We start from the raw sequence: 27,420 nt of genomic DNA on the forward strand, positions 1-27,420 counted from the left end.
GTTTTTTTTACACACACACACACACACACACACACACACACACACACACACACACACACACACACACACACACACACACACACACACACACACACACACACACACACACACACACACACACACACACACACACACACACACACACACACACACACACACACACACACACACACACACACAATCGATTTCACTTTGCAATGGCAATATATGAATGTTCTATCACTAATGTAACACCACCCAGTTCTGCAGAATAACATTCATTATCAGCTGACAATGGCTCATCCTTGACAACTCCCATTATTCTACTATACTTATCAAGTACACAGTGTTACCGCCTTAGAAAGAATGTGTGATACGATCTGTGTGCATATCAAGACTGTGTTGACACAATTTGATCATGTCCTTCTTGACCTGCCCCAGCAGGTTTTTTTTTTTTACTCGAGGTGAGTATAATTTTACATGTTTCAATGAGAACGTTATCACTCTTAAAAATAAAGGTTCTTTATTGGCATCAATGGTTCTATTAAGAACCTTTAACATCCATGGAACCTTTACATTCCACAAAAAGTTCTTTATAGTGGGAAAAGATTCTTTAGGATTGTTCAAATGTTCTATAGAGTGGGATGCATTTGATGTATTGGGGATGTACAAGATATATTTGGACACTTATGCCTCACTAAACAATGTATGAATGTCACTGCATATATAACAAAATATTAAGACAGAAGGTTTATTCATATATTAATTTTGTATAAGAAGGACTATATGTAGACATAGAAAATAAAAAAAATAATAAAAACATACAATTGTTAATTATAAATTTAAACATTTATTTGCACATGGTTTTCTCCAAAGCAAAATTTTTTTATTTTTTCAGTTTATGCATTCCCATGGGAATCAAACCCATGACATTGTCATCACTAGTGCATGCTCTACTGTTTGAGCTGCAGGAATAATACCTAAAAAGAAAAGCACACAAAAAGAAAAAAATAAGCATAAAAATAAATAAACTGGATTAAATTAATTCAATCAGAAGAGCAGTGCTTTCTTGGAAAAATGCAAAGTTTTCATTCTGGACTTGAATACCTTTGGGATACACATGACATTTAATAGTTAATGGAAGGCAGCCATGATATTATAGCTGAACATATTTCATATAGCCACACATAATTATTTCACTTCAAAAGACCAATAAATCCAAAGAAACGTTTAATGTAACTTTATTGTTAAAGTTATTAAACTACAGGTGTGCCCGCTGGCTTTAATCGTTATACTAAGTCGCCATCCAGTGGTGAGAAGTGAAAGTACACAAAGACTCAAAGGACAGGGCTCTTGTATCAAGTTATAATAACCCATAAGTTCCTAAAACACTGACAAAACACTGCTAACGGTTCCCCCAGTAAATCCATCAGCAGCTCAAATATATATTTTGGTTTATTTTCCCAAAAATAATTGTTATTTGTCAAACATAATTGACAAATTTAGAAAATAGTTGGGTTTTTCATTACAACTATTTGAAGATACCATACCTAAAAATTAAGACAGTAATAGACTATTTACTTAAACACTCTCATAAAAGAAGTACCATAAAAAAATCATAAAAAAGTTCAAAGTCAAAGTGTTTATTGTCATATGCACAGTAAGGAAAACACGTTTCCCTGTACAATGAAATTCTTTCTTTGCTGTCCACAGTGAATGCCAAGACAAGTGCAAAGTATGTAAAAAATAAAAACACAAACACAACACACACACTTTTCCCCCTGTGCAATTATACGTTTAGCTTCCAATAAACAAAGAATTAACAACAATCTTTCATATTTGGTGACTTTAAAATTCAAATGATATACATGCTACAGTATATTGAAGTTTTTTGATTATGCAATGGGATGTTTGAGGTGTTCTAATATTCAATTCATTCCGAGGGTCATAGAAGAGGATTTTATATTAATGTCAATACACATCATACTGTTATATACATACTAATATATATATATATATATATATATATATATATATATATATATATATATATATATATATATATATATATATATATATATATATATATATATATATATATATATATATATATATATATATATATATATAAAATGGAAGGAGAGGATTATATATTCATGTCTATTAATAGTATTGATATATATTAATAGTGCTATTTACAATATACATTATAATATATATAGTATAATGTATTGTAAATAACACTTAATATATATCAATACTATTAATATACATTCATATATAATCCTCTCCTTCCATTATTTTGTGTGTATATATATATATATATATATATATATATATATATATATATATATATATAGTGTATATTACAGTATGATGTGTATTCATTATAATGTATATTGTAAATAATAATATTAATATGCTGTGAAGTGGATGCAAAATTATAATAATAAAGAAAAACTCTAGAATAAAAACTATATATCTGGAAATAGACTGTAAATCATCAGCAGCCCATCTGTGTCCGCGGGAAAATAATCACGTTATTAATATTTGTATTTCCGGTCATCCTACAATTCCCTCTGACTAGCGACAAAGCATCAGTTGTGGGGCTTTTTGTTGTCAAACAAAGACGTAAGAAAATGTGTTTTACGAACATTTACGCGATTGGTTAATAAGTGGCTGAATTAAATTCTGCTCCATGATGAAATGTTTTTAAAGTGTGATCAAAGACAGCCTGACCTCCCCCACCCCAGATAAAGATAGAGTTGGCTTGTTGTTAGCTGGCTCGGCTAAACAAACCCCGCTAGCCCGCGCTGATCTTTTTATAGCAGAGAGGGGGAGCCAGAGACTTACAGCAGACCGACAACCAAGCTCTCATCCCAACAACAGTCCCCTTATTTTTTTCTTCTTTGAAGTTACCCCAAGCTAAGGTAAATATGAAACCCTCTCACAATTTCTGTTAAGTCCGCATTCGCGTTCCCTACACACATTTCGACACATTTCCATTTGTTTTTTTCTCGACGGAACGGCTCTGAGGAGACGAACGTCGCAACGGCTCGGCTAGTCGTTCTCCTCCGGCGCGCCCCCGTGGCGGGAAGCGCGTGACCCGGCGTCGCGCTCGTGCGTAGAGTCCGAGGCTTCTGGGGAGCTCGCGGAGGCCTCGCGACACAAACACGGGCGAGTGTTTTTGTGTGGAAACTCAAACGGATTATATACAAATAACCCACGCGCACTGTGATGACCGAGAACGTTTCGTCGTGCGACGTACGGCGTGAGGAAAGAATGGAGGAGAGAAAAAAGTGTTTTTATTGTTCGCGAAAGATGTGCGTAGCCGAACTAGCTTTCGCGAGTGTTTAGCTTAGCAGAGGCTATTGTTTGTTAAGACTAAACGACTAAACTATTGACTGAAAATTGTATGTAAAATAACGGAATTTGTTATTTAAATAAGTAGGAACACAATCGGCCCGGGTTTCTGTAAAAAAATCCCCCATCAGATCAGAGCAATGCTAGCTAGCGAGCATCTGCAAGGAATCTATTAAGTCCCGAGCTAACGCTTTGCTAATAGTCAAAATCATCTCAAATCATCTCTCATTTACCCACGAACGGCTTGAATGTTTGCTATGGTAAATATTTACAATCTCTGGTGTTCATAACTTCGCTATGTTCGTCATGTTTTGAGTCATTACGGCTGAATAAACGTCAGTGAAACGCTTTGAGGATGAATGGTTCCTCTCTCCAGCGATCGACTTGTCAACACTGTGTTTTTGATCATTTTGTGTCACCCTGTTTGTGCAGACGCGATGCTTCACCTCACTGTATGACCTGCCACGTCCTTTAATAGCATCTTGCATCAACGATTTAGAGAATACAAATATAAATTAGGCACATAATTGCATTCAGAACTTAAGCAAGCTGAAAGTCGTTATTACCGTGTTCTCGGTAAGAAATATAAATGTGTGCTTGCTGTAGACGTTAAAAATCGTTTCTGATTGTGCAGTTTTATTTTCTAGCGTCAAGAGGTTTGATTATGAAATGATGCATTATGTGCATTTCGCTGGCGAGTTGTTGTCATGAAACCTGCATGTAAGCGATCGGAATGGATTCATGAATATAAATAAGTGAAACTATTGGCATTTAAAGGGACCGTGCAACAGAAATGCATTTGTAATCTTCCCGTCAGAGATCATCTCTGGACTGTTTACCTTCCCAATACACTTTCTCATGCAAATGGCTCATGAATATTAATGTATTCAAAATAGCCCGGATGCGGAAATGCATTCTTAGGAGACTGTAGCATCTCCTTCTGATAACATGGAAGAGGTTTTTACGATTGTTTTATTTGAAATGCATTTAGCTTTTATTTAAACACAAATACACACATCTTGTCTTCTGAGAAGTGATGTAGTATTTTCTCTTGCTTGTGTGTAAAATGTGTTTTTGGTAAATCTATGTGAGGTCTGCTTCTTTGCATCTCCTCTTTTGTGCTGCTGTCAATCTCCCAGCTGTCATTGGTCCCCTATGGAGACAGGGTTGGGCTTGCATATCCAATAGAGGGGTGTGTCCACGGTCCATCCTCTGTCAGTCCAGAGTGGGTGTGTCCGTCAGGCTGTCTGCACTGTTTGTAGATGTTATCCGTCTTGCATAATGCTCCTCTACAAGGCAGTACATAGAAATCAATACACCTGTTACAGACAGTAAGTCTAAGTGGACTGATTCTGCCAGGAAGCGTAGTGTCTGTTTTGAAATGAGTGTATAATTTATGTTGCTCTATTATCAAGTCGGTGAGACTCCGTAACAAGCAAATGAAGCTTGTAAGACAGCATCCCATGTCACAACCTCATGCAAAACCCTCTTTCTTTTTGTAGGATTGAGTGAGATGTGAGGGATGGTCAGCGTATAAATATCTCTGTGGAACTCTGTGTGCATAAGACTTCTGTGCCCAGCCGTCAGTATGAATGGGGACATGCCACATGTGCCCATCACAACCCTTGCTGGGATCGCTGGTCTCACTGACTGTAAGTACATGCATCACACTACTCGTACTTCACTGGCCAATGGAGCGCAATAGTAACCGCCCACATTCCCAGTGGATTTTGTTCTAGAATTATTTTTCACATAAATTTTTTTCTGTAGGAGTTTTACAAAAATTCTACAATGTGGAATTATAAGCCACGAACCAAGCTGCAAGATGAACCACAACATTGCAGTCTTTTCTTTAAAACACAAAAATCTGTGTACTTAAATTAATTTATGTGTGAGTGAACAATTCATCCCATGAGGCATTACAAATGAGGTAATTGTTTTTTTTTTTTTTTGACTTATCAGTGACTACACATTTGAATTCTTTTTGCAATTAGGGATGCTCATAATTAACCGGTTAACCTATATTAAGAATTTTGACTGATTTAATACTATTGGTTAAATAGTTTACAATATTTTGAAAACGTTTGCTGTAGAGATGCTCATTTCGGTTCATTTTCCCGACTGGCAACCGCCGCCGAATATTAACCATTAACTGATAAGATTATAATATTGAATTGGCATTGAATAAAAATACACTTGACAAGGATCTGTGACCGGTTACATTTTTTTTTCATGAGTTTATTTTACCGTGCAAACGGCAGCATTCAGAACAACCTGTGTTCACACATTATCACATTTTCATGCACCTGCAGCATTTCTGACAACAGAGAAAAACAGAATAAAATAATATAAATTAAAAGCATCAAATAAATAGGCCTACACTAAATATTTTTCACAGAATTTTTTATACTGTTGTCTGAGGTCAACTTATTACCTTCGCGTGGTTTTTACATTCAATAACATCATAATGTGTAAGTAATAGGCTATTTTCTACCCTGGTTTTGAGCCCCTCTCCTGAAACGCTCTGTTTTTATGGGCGTGCCGCACTGAAGACTTGGAAGTAAACACCCACTGCTATGATTGGATAACAGTTTTGCACAATAATGAGTTTCGGCTCTCTTGTCAATAGACGTGAGGAATTGTTTTGAAAACTTCCAATGGGGAGAAATGGCAACCGGAATGATTCGCCCACAGGGCTCGCAAAATCTCTTTATCAAACAAACACAATTATTTATCTCTCATCCACCTGCAATTAATATGAATGTTTGTTTTTATTACTTTCGATGAAGACTGTGTGACGGCTTGGGTTTGAATATCCTTAACCACTCTCCTCCAACCGTTAGTCTGCTATGAGCGTGAGATGGAGAGGAGGAGTGCTGAAGTAAAACCCTGCCCACTAATCAATATTCTGTTTCGCTTGGAAATACGTCACAGCACTGAAATAAAATCAGGTGCAACTTCTGGTTCACTGGGACTTTAAACCGTTTAACTGGTCAAAATTCTTACTTTCGGTTAACGGTTAAACGGTCACTATGAGCATCCCTAGTTACAGAGTCCCTATTTATCCCTAAATAAAGTGAAATGTTTACAAACATTTAAAGAATATAAACATAGCTATAGGCTATTTTAGTTCCCTTCACTCCACAATAAATCCTTTCAGTGCTCCAAACTGCAACCAAATGGTCGCATTTTGCAACCTTTTTTCCTGCAGGTGCGACTACATTTTGTTAGGGGTGTCACTACCACATTGCCCTTGTCTGGCTATCACCAGAACAAGCTCAATTTAAGATTGAACATTGGTCTGGGGAGTCTTCCATTCAAATGACTTTGTACGCAATTGGATAGTGCTTCAACCAATCAGACCACAAAAATGATCAACGGCATCGATCCATCGATTCTCTATCCGTCATCGTGTTAAACCCGCCAATAGCGGGCCAGGTGGATAAGCCAGTCTGTGATTGGTTCCTGCAAAAGTGTGACCGAAGCAGTAGAAATGAATGTACAGGTTTCCAGCCTGAGCTGCAGGGCGAAATCAAATCGCTGACAGATCAGGCTGGGTTTACCCAGTCTAACATTGCCCAAGAGCTGTCTTTTTATATTGCATATGAGAAACATCTAACCTCAAACAAAACGAAAGTGAAATGAAACCACACTACTGATTTGAGCTGAGCTGCATAGACCATTTATAAGCAATACTAAACAGCGCAGCACAAGCTCAGAACAGGTACTCATTGCCCTTGATTCTCGATCACGGGACACCGTTACTACACGGCGCTGGGAGATCCAGTGAGAAAGCGCTTGAATTTGCTGCAGAATTAACAACATCGCAGTGAGATCTAGTGGGAGTCATTTACATTCAATGCAGAATTCTTATATCTGGGGTTAGAAACCACAGACATCAGATCAAACATCGCTGATGTGGAAACCATGAGAAACACTGTGTCATGAATGAAAGTAGGGTTGGGCGATGTCTCCTAAATTGGCAGTTGACGATGTTTACAGTAAAACATCGTGATGGACGATGATATCGTCGTTTTTTTAATTAATACAAATATATAATTTACTATATCTGTATTTTACCATCTCTTTACATAAATACTATTTTCTACTTAAAAACTATATAATTTCGTTATTTTACTAACCCAAATAATGATTCATCCGCGCTAGGTTGCACGTGAGGGAAAAAAAGTAGCTTCCTTCCACTTAAGAAGAGTTGTGCACTTTTTATTTTAATATATCTCTTTACAGAAATACTATTTTCTACTTCAAAACTATAAATTCGTTACTAACCCAGTGTCTTGTATGTTAATGCTGTTTTACGTGAATAATACAGAGTGAAGCACAAAGCTTTGTTTACAAAGGAAATGCATCCGCAGCCATGAATGGATTCATGCCGAATGAGAGAGGTAGGCTGAGCCCAATTTAAGATTTGTCAGCTTTTTTTATTCTGTTTTGCGATTTCCGTGAATATTAACAATATGCCTAACGTTAGTCCATTTTATCCCACATGGACATGCATCTCGTTTTCATATTCATCATCTTCACTCGCGTTGCACCCATTTTCGCAGGGAATTATAAACGTTTCTTCCTTTCGGTTGTTTATAATTAAGTCTATTATACCCATTCACGTCCTTTACTGTGGGAAAGTAGAAAACACTGTAGGACGAATAGGCTTTTTACTTAATTTTATTTAACACAGTTTGTGCTTGTTATTAGACTTGGTAAGGCACGTCAAGTTTATTTGAATAGTGCATTTCACACACACACACACACACACACACACACACACACACACACACACACACACACACACACACACACACACACACACACACAGGCCATTTTACTTTCGTTTTCTCTGGCAGTGAATAATCAAACATAGCTTAAATGTCTTGACTCTGTGGAAGATAAAATTCGCTCTTCAGAACTTTTACAACAAGTGTTGCTTCGCAACATCAGGAGAACACATCAAGACTCGCAATGGGGGGCGTGGCATAACGATGGTGGCGCTCTATCGTAATGTCAGTCCATCGGCACAACCCTAAATGAAAGAGTTGTAGAAGGTTTTTCAATCCACAAATCACCAACATTCACCATGGATTTAATGTAGCAACGCTAACTGTAACCATGGTATTATTGCAGAAATAGTCAAACGTTTTTTTTTTACATACATCTCAGGGAAATTCAAGCACTTTTCAAGTGCTTCACACTTTTTCCCAGCACTTCAAAGCTCTAAATATTATCCAATTTAAATGTTATTTTTAATGTTATAATTAGTAAAACTAAAAGTTAACAGATGTAGAAAAACTTTTCGGCAAACACTTATTTAAAAAAATTACCATGAAATTACCACGATAACCAGTAGACGGCAGCAGAGGAGCACTTTATAGCCGCTTTTCTACTGTCGGGCCGAACTGTAGACGGTTAAACAGTTAAGGAACGGATCCAGTTGTGTTTCTACTTGAGCCTGGTACGGCACGGCACGATTACAAACCGTTCTCGGCATAGTTGTCTAACCATGCTGAATTGTGCTGGTAGAATCCGTGAAGTGGATTAAATTAACTTTATGATTAAAACTCCCCCCAGCACTACCAGATCAGGTGCTGGCGCCAGAAGAACTATATATTGTGTTTTGCATTAATTTGGTGCTAATATGCGCAGCTGAGTAAACAACACTGTATGTGTGTCGCATGAAGGCGGCTTTCTGCTGCTTGCAAACAGAATCTTTTGAGGAGACATTAATTTGCGCAAATACACTGCAGACTCCCTCTCGCTCGTATCCAAGGTAAATCATCAACGCTATCATCTCCTTGTTGCTTTCACATTCACGTGAATTGTGGCACCTTTTGAGTGCAACCAAACTCAGACCACCTCCTTTATGTAGTCTCGGGTTCGATACCCCAGTGCACATCCGGGTCCACATGACAACTTTCACAATTTTTAATGCGAACAGTGCCCCGTTCCGAACTAAACCGCCAGTGTGAAAATGCCTTCGTGGCACCAGTACTACTGCTCTCAAATGTTAGTATGGAGCTCTCCCTTTAAATGTAACTATTCAGAACAGAACAAGAAAGAAAAATAAAAGTAGCTATGTAAACGTCAAGCCAAAATGAATTAATTTAAAGCAAAACTAAAACAGAAACCGGCTCATGTAGCCTACCTCTCTCATTCGGCATGAATCCAAATGTTTTCATATTTCAATGTATTTGGATGCTAAACTATTATATATTATTTAAACAACTAGGCTCGTGTTCCAATATCCACATAAAAAAATCATCATTCATCATCCTAAATGTGCTTGGCATAACACCACAGTGAGGCGGTGGCTACTGATTATTTAAATTGTGTAACACAGTGTAACTTTTTATGTGTTTGGTTAACTATTTTATTTTGATAATGAACAGGCTGCGATGTCAAGTTTGCAAGTGTTGATATGTTGTGTGTGTGTGTGTGTGCGCAAGGCGCGTGAAATTTTTCCTCATAAAAGTGGAAGAAACTTATTCAAATAAGAGTTAAGATATAATTTGAAACTGTAAAGGGTTCTTTTATTTGCGCACACTCAAACACAAAACATTGTGCTTTTGTAAACTAAAGAGAACAAACAGGTTGCGCTTTCTGCCGTCTCGGTTTCCTTGTTTGTGGAGCGCGTCAAAAAATGAAATATATTTAGCATATTTAGTACTTTTATATAAATGATTTGCATGAATCCTTATGTTCTGTTGTTCATGCTGGTATTTGCGCATGTAAAACTAAACCCTTGAAAAACTAATTGTTATTTTTAATGGGTCACACTTATCCATTCTAATTGAATAGTCAGTTAATGATCGGTTAACACGTTTTGGTTGTCGGTTATGTTATTTTATATATTTATAATAGGGAGAGATAGATAGATGTAATGTAATCAATTAATTTAAATTAGATCCTTTAAAAAAAAAAAGTATCACTTGTGGTTTCTGTGGAAGCATTTACTATTGCATGCTTGAAAGCTTATAATGGGTCTGTCTTGTACAGTACATTATCGTTAAAAATCAATTTATATGGAGAGAATGAAATTAATTTTTACTTCCAAAATTCTACTTTTGCGTTCTAAATATAATTTTTGCTCGTAAGACATGTGCATGTGAGGTCATTGTAGGTCATAAGGATGGTTTTCTTGTAAAAAAACAAAAAAACAAACAAATTTCAGGTAAAATTTTTATTCTTTTCTCATTGGCTATGGTAAAGCAATTTACGGTTGCCAAACATTACTGTTGTATTGGACTGGTGTGTGGTCACAGCTCACAGGTGTTTGTGTATCTTCTGTTTATAACAGGGTATTTCTTATCAGAATTTACAGTCTGGATTATCCATTTTATAATTAAGCAATATGAGAGATTCTAATGGTTTGTTTTTATAAAGCTATATATTTATTTATCTATTTATTTGCACTACGTTTGGGGTCGGTACATTTTTTTTGAAAGAAGTCTTTTATACTTAACATGGCTGCATTAATTTAATCAAAATATGGTAAAAACAGTAATGATGTGAAATAATTACTATTTAAAAGGACTATTTTATATTTTAAAAATAAATGTATTCCTGTGATCAAAGCTGAATTTTCAGCATCATTACTCCAGTCTTCAGTGTCACATGATCCTTCAGAAATCCATTCTAGTATGATGATTTGCTGCTCAAGAAACATTTTTGATTATTATAAATTAGAGATTGACCGATTTTGATTTTTCATAACCGATACCAATTATTTGCATGTTTTATGTGCCAGATAACCGATATATAGAAATAGAACCAATATTTATTTATTATTTTTTTAGTTTCTGCACACATAATTTCTTCTCGGTTACTACATCAGCGCAGTTACCGAGTCCATCTCATCTGATACAGGCATGTGCCAGTATCAAATTTTCATGTTGTGATTAATTGCTGAAGCTTTTATAATGGTATACGGTAGTATCACGATATTGCAATTCGTTGCAAAAAAAAAGTGTTGTCATACTATAAAAGGTTTAATAACTTTCTTATAACAAAAATAATCAAACATTTAAATACAATAAACCAATACACAAAAATGTATTTAAATATAAAAAACACAATACATGCTTTGGAAGTATTTTTCATTGTCAGTTTGTTAAAGGGTAACTAAACCCTAAACCAACTTTTTTTAGTTAATGATCTGTAATACTGGGGCTTTATTAATGCTGTTCATTGATTCGAGTAAATGTTTTGACATTTGAGTATAAAGTGTTTTAATTCTATAAAATATGGTGTAAAACCGCCAAAGTGCTGCCCTCTTAAGGTTGAACGGTGGCTACTGCAGTTGAATTTTCCTATTGGACGTTGTGGTACATCGTGACGTAGGATGGTACCTCCAACGGCTCACTATCCGCGCCCCTAGCACGAGCTCACCACGCCCTCAGAAATGTTTCCGCCAATCACACGATGAGAACGACTTCACTCCAGTATGAACTGTCATATTACATGAAGTGGAAACATTATGAATGAAACTCACTTGACACTTGCTTTAACATTGTATTGAAGAAAATACGGTTAAATAATGCAGTTGTCAGTACAAGTCAGGCTTTTCTTGCGATATTATTGCCGCCCGTCATGTGTACAGATAATTTTCATACATGAGACACGCAAGTGGTTGCCGCGGACGCAGATAGATTAGGTCAGTTCTCTTGCGCGGCTGCTTCACTAGCATCGTCGGCATCGGGAGTTAACTCAGTTTGAGCAGCGGCTCGCATTGATAAGGCTCCGGGTTTGTGTCTGTTACAGACAATCCACCCTCCTCCACTTCAGGTGAAGGTAGGAGAAATGACCGCTCTGTTGCAAAGCTGGCGTCACTCCAGTCATTCTCCATCTTTGCGACTCGCGAGTCAGACAGCTGTCAATCAATCCGTCACTGCGGGTCTCAGGTGCACGCCCTCCGCTCAGCCCCGCCCTCGGTTCATCCCCTCAGTGTCCGCCGGGCTCTGCCCACTTTTCCAGCATTTTTTGAAAATTGCCAGTGGGTGGAGTTAAGCTCTGAGCAGGGGTTTAGTTACCCTTTAATGAATGAACTAAGGTTAAAAAAATGTAGCCTTATTGTAAAGCGTGTGACTGAACAACAATCAGAACATATTCAAACAATATCTAGGGCATGTCATTTAGTCCAGATTAAAATATAAAATGTTTCAGTTTGAAAATGAATAGCCTTAAGACTTTAAGTATTAAGTATTTGGTTATGAGATAAGCATTGTTTACGAGGGATACCGGGGAAATGCACGTTGGGTTTGTTTACATCCGTGCGTGTTCCTCTTTGACCATAGAGCTGTAATTACTTATGCGAAATAAAGGCTATACTTGGGTTATATGGTAGCTGTTAAGATAATTTAAAGGGGTCATGAACTGGCTTTTTTATACTGTTGTCTGAGGTCAACTTATGACTTTTGCGTAGTTTTTACTATCAATAACATCATGAATAAGTAATAGGCTATTTTCTACCATGGTTTTGAGCCTAGCTCTTGAAATGCTCTGTTTTTATGGGTGTGCCACATAGAGACAGAGCGTATTTAGGCCACGCCCACACCGGGGGGGGAAAACAATCCAACGCTCTCCATTGACTTTGCATTGCGGGAGGCTGCCTCATTGTCATTTCGGACTTATAACAAAAAACAGAACAATGTCTGAAAGCTGAAATGTGACAAGGTGTACAGCAAACAAGCTAAAAAACACAGAAATACGTTTTTATAAGCTGTCGACCCAAAAAAACGAGCGTTTAAGAAGATAAAAGTGGATTCAGGCAATACGAAGTGAAGCTTCAGCAGGAAGAATGGGTCAATTTTGGGATCCTGACACTCAGTATGCCTCAAAATGTCTGTGTGCAGTAAACATTTTGTCACTGTTAAGTCAAATATCCAAATGTCCAGTTTATATATTATATTTACAGTGGCCGATTACGCTCCCCTCTAGTCGTCGTAGTTCTCAGTGTAATATGAACCGCACGCTCTGTCTGAATGGCCTGTATCCACTTTTTTGTACTTAAACGCTCGTTTTTTGGGTCAACAGCTTATAACAACGTCTGGGTTTTTGCTTCTGTGTTTTGTTTAGCTTGTTTGCTGTACACCTTGTCACATAACAAAAAACTGAACAATGTATAAAAGCTGATATAAGTCCAAAATGACAAAAAGGCCGCTTCACGCAATGCAAAGTCAATGGAGACGGTTTGATTGTTTTCCCCCCCGGTGGGCGTGGTCTTCAGATTATGACGCGTGTCGCTCTGTCTCTATTGAAGACTTGGAAGTAAACACCCACTGCTATGATTGGATAACAGTTTTGCATATTATAATGAGCTTCGTCTCCCCTGTCAGTTCACGTGAGGAATTGTTTTGAAAACTTTAAAGGTCCAATGGCATGAAATTTTCATTTTATGAGGTTTTTCAACATTAATATGAGTTCCCCTAGCCTGAATATTGTCCCCAAGTGGCTAGAAATTTTGATCGGTGTAAAACCGAGTTCTGGGTGTCTTTCTCTGCCTTTGAGAAAATGACAGCCCAGTCGAGCTGATCTGGAATTTTCCTGTTATGAAGTCATAACAGGAACGGTTACCTCCCTTTCCTCCGCCCAGAGAATTTGGCACGCCCATGCAAGCGCTATATTTGTTTGTCCTCGAGAGATCATGGCTTGTGAACGAGTGAATGCTGGCAGTTTCTCAGTGTTTGGATGTATAAATGAAAACATAAGTCTTTTTTTCAGTTCCTTCTGATCTGTGATCAGTGATTTCTGATGTGTTGCAAATTATTCAAGTTCACACAGAACTTTATTATTCTTGCACACGCTGCGGCGACAGAACGGTGTTTACTATCTTGTGAGTCAGTGTTTTTGTACGTCCTCATCACGTCTATCTGTTCTAAAATATGCATATAGTAGTGAGTTTCTGCTCAACATCGGCAGACTCGCATCTCTTTAGAGATAAACCTCACGCACGCCGAAACTCGGGCTGCACTGACCAGTCGGCCTTCAACATCCCCGACCCCAGTACTGCATCTGGCCCACAGCGGAGGCACCAAACGCGGCCCGAGATTAAGTAGAAGGGGGTAAACGTGAGGGTATCTGGGCTAGGCTAGCCAGCTATTCCCACAATAAACTGGATTACATTCGATTACTGCTGTTGTGTCTTTGTTTGCGCTGTGTACTCAATGCGCGTCACTGACGCTTTTCATATGATTGGAACATATCTAAAAATAATGCTATAATCAACACTTACTCGTAACTCGTTCATCTCGACAGCTGTAATGGTACATTGCATGTGTTACAAAGTTGGTAGAATAATGATGAAGACGGACTCGGCGTGACTGGGACTCGTGTTTATTCAGAACTCTCAGATACAAACACAATAAACTCGCGCTGCCAGACAGCGCTCTCACAACTCAGTAGTTACTATAAATAACTTTGTTAGCAATCGCTCCGTCTCTGGTACATTAGTGATGTCCGGTTCACGAACAAATCTTTCTTTTGAACCGGTTCTTTTTAGTGAACCGAACCAGTTCACCAAATCGGACTGAATCGTTCTAAACGGTTCGCGTCTCCAGTCAGCGCTGATCCATAATTTACTAGAGTTACTAACTTTCTGACATGAGTGACAGTCCCTCCGACTAGAAATAAACTAATAACCTGAAGTATATGCTAGTAAATACAACAGTTCACTGAACTGAGACTGACAGAACTGATGTGAAGTGAATTCAGGTCCATCTGTCTCTCTAGCAGCAGCTCGTGCCTGGTAGACCTTGTTAAACCACGCCCCCTCCGCTACAAGATCTGATACTCATTCAAATGCAAAGATGTCAGCCAATTACAACAGTGGGCGTTTTTACTGAAGTCTCACAGCAGACACGCCTCTTGAAACAGGGCAAACAGCCAGAGGGCAAACATCAGTATAGAAAAAATGCCTTTTATTTCTAAATTATGACATTTTATGATGTAAAAATCATACTAACAATATAAGTACACCTCAGGAAACATTATAAAATAATAGAAAAATTGCCATGCCATGGGACCTTTAAATGTGGAGAAACGCCAACCGGAATGATTCGCCCACAGGGCTCTCAAAATGTCTTTATCAAACAAAACAAAAAGTCCTGGCATTATATGTTCCAGTCTAATCACAAATCGCAGGACAATGAACCAACAGCAAACATAAAAAGAACCTCAAATACAAAGCCTGTGACCGCGTGGAAATTATGTTTAGTTAGACACGTACATTATCAGTAGATATCAAATGTAACAATGCAATACTATCACATATAAAAAACATTTTTTGCTCACATAATTGTGTTGCATCATTCCTGTCAGATCCAGAAGCCACAGCATTGTTTTTTAATCTCATCCTGTCAGCAAATCCAGTCTCTTGTTTACAAACTAATCCGGTGAAATGAGGCGAACTAATGCAATGTCTTCCCCACGTGAGCTGCATCTTCATTAAAAATAAAGTTCAACCATGCATTTTGAAAGGAAGCTTATGGCATGCTTGAAAAGTTCCGTCTTTATTGGCACATGGCTTGACGGATTACATGACTCTGCAAGTTTGTCTCTATTTTTAGCGCCAAGTTTAAACTACATAAGCATTTTTGTAACATCTTATTTGTGCATATCTCATGCTGTTATGTTAAAAAGTTTAATTAAGAGAGGCAAGTTATTTTATTTTTGAACACCGTTGTTGACTCATTTCCCCTCAGACGCAGTGCTTTAATGGCAGTCTTGCGCACAATTCTCAAAACGGTCACAAGATGGCACCATTTATCGGTGAAACCAATATTACAAAACCGATACCCGATTATGGGAAAATGCTTAAATATCGGGAAAACGATATATCGGTTGATCTCTATTATTAATGTTGAAAACAGTTTTACTGCTTTAATATTGTTGTGGGAACCATGATACGTTTTTTCAGAATTCTTTGAATAGAAATAAGAAATATTTTGTAACATTATTAATTTAAATGTACGTTTTATTATTATTTTAACCAAATACATTAAATATCATTCTTCCACTATAAGATACAATTACTGATATATAAACAATAATATTATTCTTTTGCACATTGTTTTGCACATGTAAAATAACTATATATATATATATATATATATATATATATATATATATATATATATATATATATATATATATATATATATATATATATATATATATATATATATATATATATATATATATATATATATATATATATATATATATATATATATATATATATATATATATATATATATATATATATTATAAACCATTTTGTTTGCATATTTACAGAATAAATAACGGCATTTTTATTTTTTCCTGTATACTTTGTTATATTTTACTCATACTGTGTTTTCTTCTCTGCTATTTTTATATTTGTTTTACCATAAATGGTTATTGTATATTGATTGTCTAGTTAAATGTTACTTTGAAACCAAAATAAATAAGTGACTATATTAAACCGGACCAGAGTTTTTCTCTGCTACAGTGTCTGTATTATCTTCAAGTTTAGCTAAAAAGAATTTGCTTTCTTGAGCTCTGATTCTTGTACTCTGTAAAAGGGGTGTTTTTACATTGGGTGCGTCAGAACATCTCTGACTGCACTTTAGATGCCTGTTAGATTTCTACCCTGGGAGCTCTGTAATAAAGAAAGCATGGCCTTATTGCTCTATGTTTGTGTGTACAGTGTTGAACCAGCTGCCCCTGCCCTCCCCTTTACCGGGCACCACCACTAAGAGCCTGCTGTACAGCGGGCGTGTAGCTGAGGAAGTGGGGCGTCTGATGGGCTGCAGGGATGAAACTCTAGTCTCTCAGCTTGCCAATGGCCTCAGCCAGGTCGCCTCGGAGAACATGTGAGTTTCTGCTTACATTTGCCCTGTACATAAACCACACACCTGCATACCTTCTCTGTCTCATTCTGTCTAAAGGCCTGGGTATACTTCATTTTCCACATTCTGCACAACTTTCAAAGTATACTTAACAGCGCGTTAAGCACGTTCAACACATGTACAGTACAATTGCTTTACTCTCTACCAGACGTCAGAGGGCAACACTGAGTCATGTAATTTACAGGACAATCACTTGGAAGGACAGAAGAGGAAAAGTACTGGATCCCCCATTGCATGCAAAGATTAGAACAAGATCCAAAATAGAAATACTGTTTTGTATCTCTCTTTACGCACTCTTCTTGGACTTGTACAGTACATCACAACTGTGTGTATTTCCACCTAGTGGACGCCCTATCATACACCCGCCGCAATACGACGCCAGGCGCAACGCAACACTGTGTTTTTTGCTAGTTTCAGCCTGACACAGTTGTCACTGCTCCATTTTTTTCGTTATTTAAAGGGTGCGTTAGTAATATGCCCATATAGGTGGGTGCACAACACGCATAATAAAAGGATTCCTCTCTGGAAAAGCATTCGGTCTTTCTGCTCGCAAATTCCACCCTGTAAATAGTAGGGCTGTGTATCACCAACAATGTCACGATACGATACGCATTACGATACTAAAGTCATGATACGATACGTATCACGATATGGATCAATTTGGATTTTCTTTTGAGGAGAGTTTAGTGACGATTAATATCTGTTTATTGAATAAGCAGTGTTATAAGAGTTGTGATAAGTGAAAAATTATTCAAAAGCAATGAGTTAAATATATTGTCACAAAAAAAAGCTTGGAATGGCTCGATTCAATATCGATTATTTTGGATACATATCCGGTACACACATCTCTCAACTAATGCTATGAACTATTGGAGTCAGTTGTAGCCTACTATAATAGCCTACTGAAGGTTAAAAATGAACTGATTTGTACAAATACTTAAATTACACTATGTTTTTTTTAAATTTATAAAGTTATGATAGCTTTAGAAATTACATAATCCCATTTCGGTAACACTTTATAATAACTACACACTATGAAGCATTAGTTAAGCATTAGTAGATAGTTAATTCATCATTTATAAAGCATTAATATACATTAATAGGCAGTTTATAAATACAGCTATAAATGCTTTATTCTTGATTTATAAACATATCTATAATGTGTTTAATAATAGTATTTTCATACTTTTATAAATGATCAATTTATCATTTCTAAATTAAGTATTACATTATTTACAAACCAGTTATTTAGTTGTCAGTGGTTCATCAGATCATTTAGAAAGTGTAAGTAAAGGATTAATAAACTCTTTAAACGTACATGTATACATCTTATTATTTAGACGTATAGTAATAGTTGCTCAGTGTGCTAATAAATGCATTATTAACATGTATTTCCACTGTAATTCATGATTAATTCAGGTAGTTATAAAACATTTAGTAGTTGTCAGTTAACTATTTTTGTGAGCTCATCTAAAGTGAGGACTATTTTTGCCTCGTAAAGCTTTTACAAAAGAGATTTTAAGGGGTGGTAAAACACATTCTTTTGAAGGCTTGATTGTGTTTGTGGGGTGCACTGTAACGTGTTCATGCTTCGTTTAAAAAAAAAATTGCATTATTTTTCATATATTTGACCTTTATTCTACACTGCTCTGTCCCTCCTTGTAAAACGGTCTGATGGTTTCCGGATTCTATGAAGCCGGTCGCTCAAAAATACGCAGTGGGCTCTGATTGGTTAGCTGGCCCAGTGTGTTGTGATTCGCTAACCGCCTAGTGCACGTTTGACGGAAACGTAACGCCCCTTACCTTTACCGGAGGCTGTGCTTTGATCAGTATTAGAAACAATGGCGTCAATAAAACCATACCAATCTGAGCCCGAATCAGACCCAGAACATTTTACTGAAGATGATCGAGCAGAACCTGTTCAACCTGTTCAGTCCTCAAGAGTAAAGACTGCGGATCTATAGTGATCGCTACTGAATGGCACTTTTGTATTTTTAGAATGATTATAGCCAAATATCTGTCGCAAGAACTATTAACCCAAAACAAACAATAAACATTGGCTTTACTAGTAGCCAAATCACGCACAGAACCATCATGTTTAGCAAGCCTGTAGATAAATTATACATAAAAGCTCTAATCATAGAATCATTTACACTAATGCCAAGTTCGCTGTTGAGATTTTAACTTTAGTGTTTGTAACGTTAAGTGTTCGTCGGTTAACGTTAAGTATGAATGAGCATTTAACAGACTGGTTTGCAGAACAGCATTGTCATCTGTTTACTTCCTTGCTACAACGTACAATTAACCTATTACAGGAAAACACATCGATGAAAAATAAATCAGACTTACAGGTTGTGGCCCGTAAAGAGCTTCTGTTTGTGAATCCAGCTGAATAAAAATGTACCAGTGGATCACACTGGATTACAGGAAGGCCAAAATACAACAAATAAAGTTTGGATAAAACAATAATATAATAAAAGTGTACCCATATTTCTACTCCATTTCATTTTTTCAAAATGCTCCTCTCTATAGTAAATTTTTCTAGCTCACTAATTAATTTATGGACACTGGATATAGATTTTCGAGGTAAATGTGATGTTATATGACATCGTTTACAAGCTGTTACTACAAATAGTAACAAAGCACAAAGATTTGATGGATGGGAGGCGCGCTGCAAAACCTGTAACAACTTAAAATCCTCTTATCCATTTTGAATGTCTGTGCCCGGTTGCATAAAGCACCTTAAGTTTTTCCCTCAAGTATGATACTTAAGGGGCGATTTCCCCTTACCTAAGAGAATAACTTAAGGGTGTTGCATATAATCTCTTAAACGGTTCTCTTAGGTAAGGGAAACATTTAAGTGTTTCACGACAGCGATCCTGGATTCACGTTATAAAAGTCTTGTTGCCATAGATACGCAAAACACTAACACTAATGCTGCGTTCACACCAAATGTGAATAGAGCGTCAAATTCGCGTCTAGTTTAAAACTTTGAATGCATTAGCGCGTCCAAAGCGAGATGGACACGAGTAAAAAGCAAGCGTTTGAAGCGAAATTGACGCGCGTCCTTTTGCGCTTTTCATAGTGGTTGTGTGCGGCCGCTAAATTGAAAAATACTACTGTTATTGTGTCACGAAATGTAGTTTTAAGAGTTGTTCAGTCGAGAATGTAGTTGTTTAAAGCTCAAATCTGTGGTTTATTTGTAAAGATAGCGTCTAATTAAAAATCCTGGCGATCACCGGGAGCTCGCGCTCATGTAACCCGCCTGGAACAGCCTTACCTCGGCTAGTCCTCCTGACTTTTGGCGCTGGTAAACGAGAAATGTTTAAATTCACAATCTATAGTTTCGGTTCTTTTATATGAAACATATAAGTTAAAATACTTTAATGACTTGTTATAACGTCAAATGACTTCTTTAATTACAGTATGTGACTTTTTCTTCATCTCATTCAGAAATGTACTTATGACTGCAAGTGTTCAGTGTCACAGTGGTTGCGATGTGTGACGGTCAAATCGGTATTCTTGCAACAATTTTTCATCGTGAAGATGGTCCAAAGGGTTCTCCCTATCCCTAAAAATTCTTCTTGGCACATAATGATCTTCAGCTGGTTCCATAAATTCTGCCATGTCGTCTTATTTTTGTCCGCGTTACAATTTCCAAACCTTAAGTTATACTTAGGGAAATGACCATTAAAGGGTAACTAAACCCTAAACCAACTTTTTTTAGTTAATGATCTGTAATAATGGGGCTTTATTAATGCTGTTCATTGATTCGAGTAAATGTTTTGACATTTGAGTATAAAGTGTTTTAATTCTATAAAATATGGTGTAAAACCGCCAAAGTGCTGCCCTCTTAAGGTTGAACGGTGGCTACTGCAGTTGAATTTTCCTATTGGACGTTGTGGTACATCGTGACGTAGGATGGCACTTCCAACGGCTCACTATCCGCGCCCCTGGCACGAGCTCACCACGCCCACAGAAATGTTTCCCCAATCACATGATGAGAACGGCTTCACTCCAGTATGAACTGTCATGTTACATGAAGTAAACATTATGAATGAAACTCACTTGACACTTGCTTTAACATTGTATTGAAGGAAATACGGTTAAATAATGCAGTTGTCAGTACACGTCAGGCTTTTCTTGCGATATTATTGCCGCCCGTCATGTGTACAGATAATTTTCATACATGAGACGCGCTTTTCAAACCCTGACACGCAAGTGGTTGCCGTGGACGCAGATAGATTAGGTCAGTTCTCTTGCGCGGCTGCTTCGCTAGCATCGTCGGCATCGGGAGTTAACGCAGTTTGAGCAGCGGCTCGCATTGATAAGGCTCTGGGTCTGTGTCTACAGACAATCCACCCTCCTCCACTTCAGGTGAAGGTAGGAGAATGACCGCTCTGTTGCAAAGCTGGCGTCACTCTAGTCATTCTCCATCTTTGCGACTCGCGAGTCTGACAGCTGTCAATCAATCCGTCACTGCGGGTCTCAGGTGCACGCCCTCCGCTCAGCCCCGCCCTCGGTTCGTCCCCTCTGTGTCCGCCGGGCTCTGCCCACTTTTCCAGCATTTTTTGAAAATTGCCAGTGGGTGGAGTTAAGCTTTGAGCAGGGGTTTAGTTACCCTTTAATTATTATATTATTATTATTATTTAAGGGGTTTTATGCAACATTTAACGCTTTTTTAGGGATTACTTAAATGAAAAAACAGCATTTAAGGGGAATTCTAAGTGTTTATGACGTTTCACTTAAAGAAACCCTTAAAGTTCCTGTAAAGTCAAAATTAAACATGTGTACGGAGTTTCTCACACCACAGATAAATGTGTTATTAACCACCCAGCCAAATTTGAATCATTAAAAAATCCGCTAAGTACATAAAATAGCTTATCAAAAACTTGAAAAAATTAGCAGCATTCTCTGCTCTCAAACGCTGGGGGTGTGAAAGCTGCCGTGGCACACAAGACAACACTCACTGATCACGACGCACCAGATGTCGGCGGGACGGGAGGACTTAGGCCGGGGCGGGGGATAGTCGGTTCTGCAGCGGATTATCAGTGAATCCCAGTTGTCTCCAGTTAAAGTTTGTAAAACGATCCGGTGTATTGTCACTGCAGACTCAGAGGCAGGCGTTGGTGGTGATCCTCAGCTCTCCATCAAGATGGCTGTTCACAAAATTAATCCACCTCTTCTTGATCATCGTGTTTGTTTTATAAGTTGTAGACTATAGTAACTAACAGTACTGACAGTAACTCGCGATCGAGCGGGCAAACTGATGCGAATGTGCTCGTTATGATCGTGTTAGGGGAGGAGCCAGGCTCGGTGGCTCCAGTGCGTCATCGAGACACCGTTTTAACCTCGCCCAGAAAATCCTGAACACAGCAACTGTTTAACGGTCTAACTTCTTAATTCAGTACTACATAGTTCACAGTCTTTGTAATTTGTTTCAGCAATACATTTCTAACATTTATAATGCGTTTAGAAAAAAATCTCAGAATTGCCTTTACAGGGACTTTAAGTAACACTTAAGGGTTTTTTTCTGCAACACCCTTAGGTTTAAGGGAAACATAAGGACAAACTTAAGGGAAAATTACACTTAAGGTGCTTTATGCAACCGGGCACTGGCACTGCTGCTCGTGTTGTTAAAATTGGTACCCCTTGACTCGCGTGATAATTGGTTTAAAGCACACAATATCGATACGGCAGCTGCCTTATCTATACGCGCATCGTCAGGAGTTCATGACGATGTATCTTTGTGTCGCTATTTTGAGCAAAGCCCTAGTAAATAGCAAATCCGCCATGGTGCAAGCACAACTGGCTTTTAAAGGGAATGGGAGATCAGACTCTGATTGGTTTATTGCACGTTATGCCCAAAACACACCAATGACTCATTAAGAGACTAGGTACAACCCTTTTGGACCATGCGCCTGGCGTGCCGACTGAATTTTTTTTTTTTTCCTTTTTTTTTTTCTCGACGTTAAACTAGCAAAATGGATTCGGACCGCCCTAAGTGTACCTACTCCATGTGCTCAGAACATTAAAATAGGGCCCTTGGTCTAAACATTCACCTTGCGCACCATCAGCACGCAATCACAAAAATTGGACTGCACGCAAGCGTGTGCGTGGTTGTCTGTGGACCCTCCTAATGAAGAAAATTACGTCACATCGACAGTGGGCGGCCTGCCACAGAATGTGGACAGCCGAAGTATACTGTGGGCTTAACTCTCGTCATTTCATTAATCATCCAAAATTTGCCTGACTCTGTGACATTCCGCGATATACAGTATATTCCATTTTAATGACTGGATTCTGTGATTCCATCTGCATTTTCTGCATTGTGGAAATCAATAGGGCCCTGTGTACTCTGTCAGTGGTCTGTGAGTGTTTCAAATGTGATATGTTTTCCACAGAGAGTTGAAGGACAACCTGGGAAGTGATGATTTGGAGGGAGATGTTCCAGTTCTGCTGCAGCTTTTGCTGTCCAGGAACCCCAGCATCTTCAGGAATAAGACTTCACCCGGCACTCCCCAGTATTCGGCCCAGCCGGGTAAGAGTTTTTTCAAGTACATGGGGAAACGGATATTACTATAAGGTTAACAAATTGCACTTGCAATCAGTTTAAACTGAAGAAATAACAGTTTTATGTACAATACTGTGTGTTGTTTGCTATTGCTTTTGTAAACGGGGGTTGCCAGTTGCTGTCAGATGCATGTGGCGGAAATTCACCTGTAAAAAGTCAGGTCAATCAGTGGTAAAAATCAAGCAAAATTTTAGTCTCCCTTACAAAGTATTTATTCAGCTCAATCATATTAACTTACAATAGAACAAACACTTGCAATTGATTGGTTAAGTAAATGGAATCATTTATATAAGGCCTCCTATTATCTTTTACCATACGTTGACACTTCTGTGCCATCTTCAGTTCACCCAAAAATGAAAATTACCCCATGATTTAATCCACACATGAAGTAATCACACGGCTCCGGGGGTTAATAAAGGCCTTCTGATGCGAAGCGATGCGTTTTTGTAAGAAAAATATATTTAAAACTTTGCAAAGTAAAATAAAAAAAAGTCTTCCCTATTGAACTTATGAAGAAAGTGGAACGCCTCTCGCATTTCAAAACGTTTACGCTACATCCTACTTCCTATGTCGTGTCAGTTATGCTTTAGTTGAAATATGGAAGGCGGTTTGGCAGAGGCTAGATATTTTACTTTATAGTTTTAAATATGGATATTTGTCTTCCACAAACCCCTCGATTCTCATTCAGAAGGCCTTTATTAACCCCCCGGTGCCGTGTGGAGCACTTTTTTATAATGGATGGATACCCTTTTTTGGGCTTATATTCACTGTCATTATAAAGCTCGGAAAAGCCAGGATATTTTTTAATATAACTCCGATTGTAATCGTCTGAAAGAAGAATGTCATATACACCTCGGATGGCTTGAGTAAATCATGGGGTAATGTTCATTTTTGGGTGAACTATCCCTTTCATCTACTTTGTCTTCCTCTCTACATCTTATAAATATCTTTACTCCCACTCAAGCATGTAATGATATGTGTGCCTGCCTACAGAATGTTCCATTTTCTCTCTGCAGCTTGTGTCCTTCTGATAAGACAGATTCTGCCTCTCTTTTCTCACCCAAAACATAGTTACCATTAGGGCTACAGAAAGAGGCATTGTTTTTATTTGACCTTGTAATGTTCCGTTATACTAAGAAAATAACAATATTGAAACGACAGAGAGGAAAGAAAACCAAATGAGTTATTTCTCTGTAACCATAACAATGAGCTCTCACATTGCATGTTAAATCAATCAGTATATAGAATCAAGGAGCTTAATGGTAATATAAAGAGCATACAAGTTAATGTTTCCACATCCAAAGTACTTGGCACTGCTCCATAGGGCTGTCATTTGAGAAAAATCTAATTCGAACGGATATCAAATATCAAGCAATGTATTCGAATATATTAGAATCTCTACGAGCGCCCCAATCCCCCCCAAAAAATCAGATGAGCCCAGAATATGAACGCAACGCATTTAATTCCACGTTAAGCATTTTTCTCCCATTGGAAACCATTAGGCTATAAGAAAACGCTTAACGTGGCTTTAATGTACTAAGACAGTGTTATTAAAGGAACACTCCACTTTTTTTGAAAATAGGCTCATTTTACAAGTCCCCTAGAGTTAAATAGTTGAGTTTTACCGTTTTTGAATCCATTTAGCCGATCTTTGTATCTGGCGGTAGCACTTTTAGCATAGCTTAGCATACATCATTGATTCTGATCAGTCCATTAGCATCTCATTCAAAAAATGACCAAATACACTTTCAATATTTTTCCTATTTAAAACTTGATTCTTCTACAGTTACATGGACTGATCAGAATCAATGATGTATGCTAAGGTATGCTAAAAGTGCTACCGCCAGATACAAAGATTGGCTGAATGGATTCGAAAACGGTAAAACACAACTATTTAACTCTAGGGGACTTGTAAAATGAGCCTATTTTCAAAAAAAGTGGAGTGTTCCTTTAAGAGACCAACCTCAGGAAACATAACAAAAATACTGTTCGATAGAACTGTGTGTGCTTGGTTTGTTACCAGAGTTATCTGCGTGCTTCCTCAGCGATGAACTTCCACATTTGCGGCTATCTTTTCTTCAACTCCTCAGGATCCATCTCGACGAGTGCAGGCAGATCGCGCGCACGGTTGTGATTCTCCTGGGAGGGCGCGCGCGCACAAACTAATATGAAATTATCTTGAAATACAGGCAAGGCATATGTATTGTAGATGATTTTGTACATCTACAATATACATGCATATATTTTTTATATATATTCATTTGCACATGACTGTTTAAAACCCCTGTTTAGACCCGTGTTCTCCCTTGTCCGACCCGCACCCGTATCCGACACAGTTGGGATGTTTTTCACCCGTTTCAGCAATATTCACGTGTACCCGCACCCGTGCAGGACTCTGCATGGCACTTTAAAAACCGGATAGTTTATTTATAGTTCAATTACGCATATTTTCACGTCATGTTCGAATGCATATTCGAATATCGAATAAAAAGTGACAGCCCTACTAATCCATTCTCCACTAACACCTTTTTACAAAACCTGCATTGCATTGCATCCAAGCTGATGTGTGTCAGAAAATGTTGTGCGCGAAAGTCATATGTTTGCAAACTCATCCATAAAAAAAAAAAACATCCTGCTTTTTGTTCCGTGACTTCATTCCGATGACTTAATGACTGATTGATGTCATTCTTTCCTATTTTAGCAGCAAAGCTAGCCATTTTAAAGCTTTTAGTAAACCTCTCAAATGGTTTAGAGTTGCTTTTTTGCTTGTTGTTTCTCATCCAGACCATTTTTCACATTCCTGTTTTTCACAGGTATAAGTCAGCAATCAATGGCACCGCCGTATAAAATCACACATGGCTCCATGCAGGGAAGCCCAGCCCCTGCCAATTACCAGCAGGCCTCGATGTCCCACAGCCCCTCTGGGTGAGTCTGCTTTCTGATTCAGTTTTCATGTGGAGGGCTAACTTGTGTTTCTATTTGTGTCACGTCAAATTGCTTTTTGTTGTACAAAACTAACCAACAACTGCTGTTATTTAGATTATAGCCAGCATCCAGCATGTTTCAATAACAATGTTACGTGTGGGGTTTAATTAGGGCCCGAGCACCAATGGTGTGAGGACCCTATTGGAATTGCTCGGTCTATAATTCTTCTCCGATATGAATTGCATTTTTGAGGGCCTAAACATGCTCTCAATCTCATGAAACTTCACACACAAAAAATGTACGTCTGATATGGGTTTCAGAACTAGTGAAATGGCTCGATAGCACCACCTACAAAAATTAAGTTAATTGCCATTTGCGCTATTTTTCACGTACAAGTATGAAATTCGGTAGACATATGTAATGGCCAATTACTACAAAAAAAGGCCTTGGTGATATTAAATTGTGAATATCTCGAGTTTTCGCTGAAGGGCGTGTCTGTGGCGGCCTGATAAAGTCTGATGTTTCGCCATGAAACAGGAAGCTGTTGTAAGTCAGGCATACAATGTCCGATCTGCCCCAAACTTCACATGTCTGATAAGAGTCCTGACCTGAAGACATCTACATGCCAATATTCAGTTAGTCATAGCGCCACCTGCTGGCATGAAATTGCATGCTTTA

General features: G+C 38.0%; 1 protein-coding gene across 2 annotated transcripts in view; it reads left to right on the forward strand.

Moving 5' to 3' along the window:
• The first annotated feature begins 2,803 nt into the window (after positions 1–2,803).
• nipbla (NIPBL cohesin loading factor a) overlaps positions 2,804–27,420 on the forward strand; it is a 74,559-nt gene continuing 49,942 nt past the window's right edge. The window contains exons 1-5 of one of the 2 annotated variants that reach the window (XM_079816136.1): positions 2,804–2,909; positions 4,845–4,994; positions 17,042–17,207; positions 23,648–23,784; positions 26,631–26,742. In XM_079816136.1, coding sequence (XP_079672262.1) covers positions 4,931–4,994; positions 17,042–17,207; positions 23,648–23,784; positions 26,631–26,742 — 479 coding nt within the window. In that variant the 5' untranslated portion in view covers positions 2,804–2,909; positions 4,845–4,930. Of the gene's footprint in view, positions 2,910–3,090; positions 3,603–4,844; positions 4,995–17,041; positions 17,208–23,647; positions 23,785–26,630; positions 26,743–27,420 lie in introns of those variants that run through there. The other variant, XM_079816137.1, reaches the window with a different exon arrangement.

This window comes from Gobio gobio (genome assembly GCF_949357685.1).
Source record: "Gobio gobio genome assembly, chromosome: 4".
In the NCBI taxonomy this organism is placed as follows: domain Eukaryota; kingdom Metazoa; phylum Chordata; class Actinopteri; order Cypriniformes; family Gobionidae; genus Gobio; species Gobio gobio.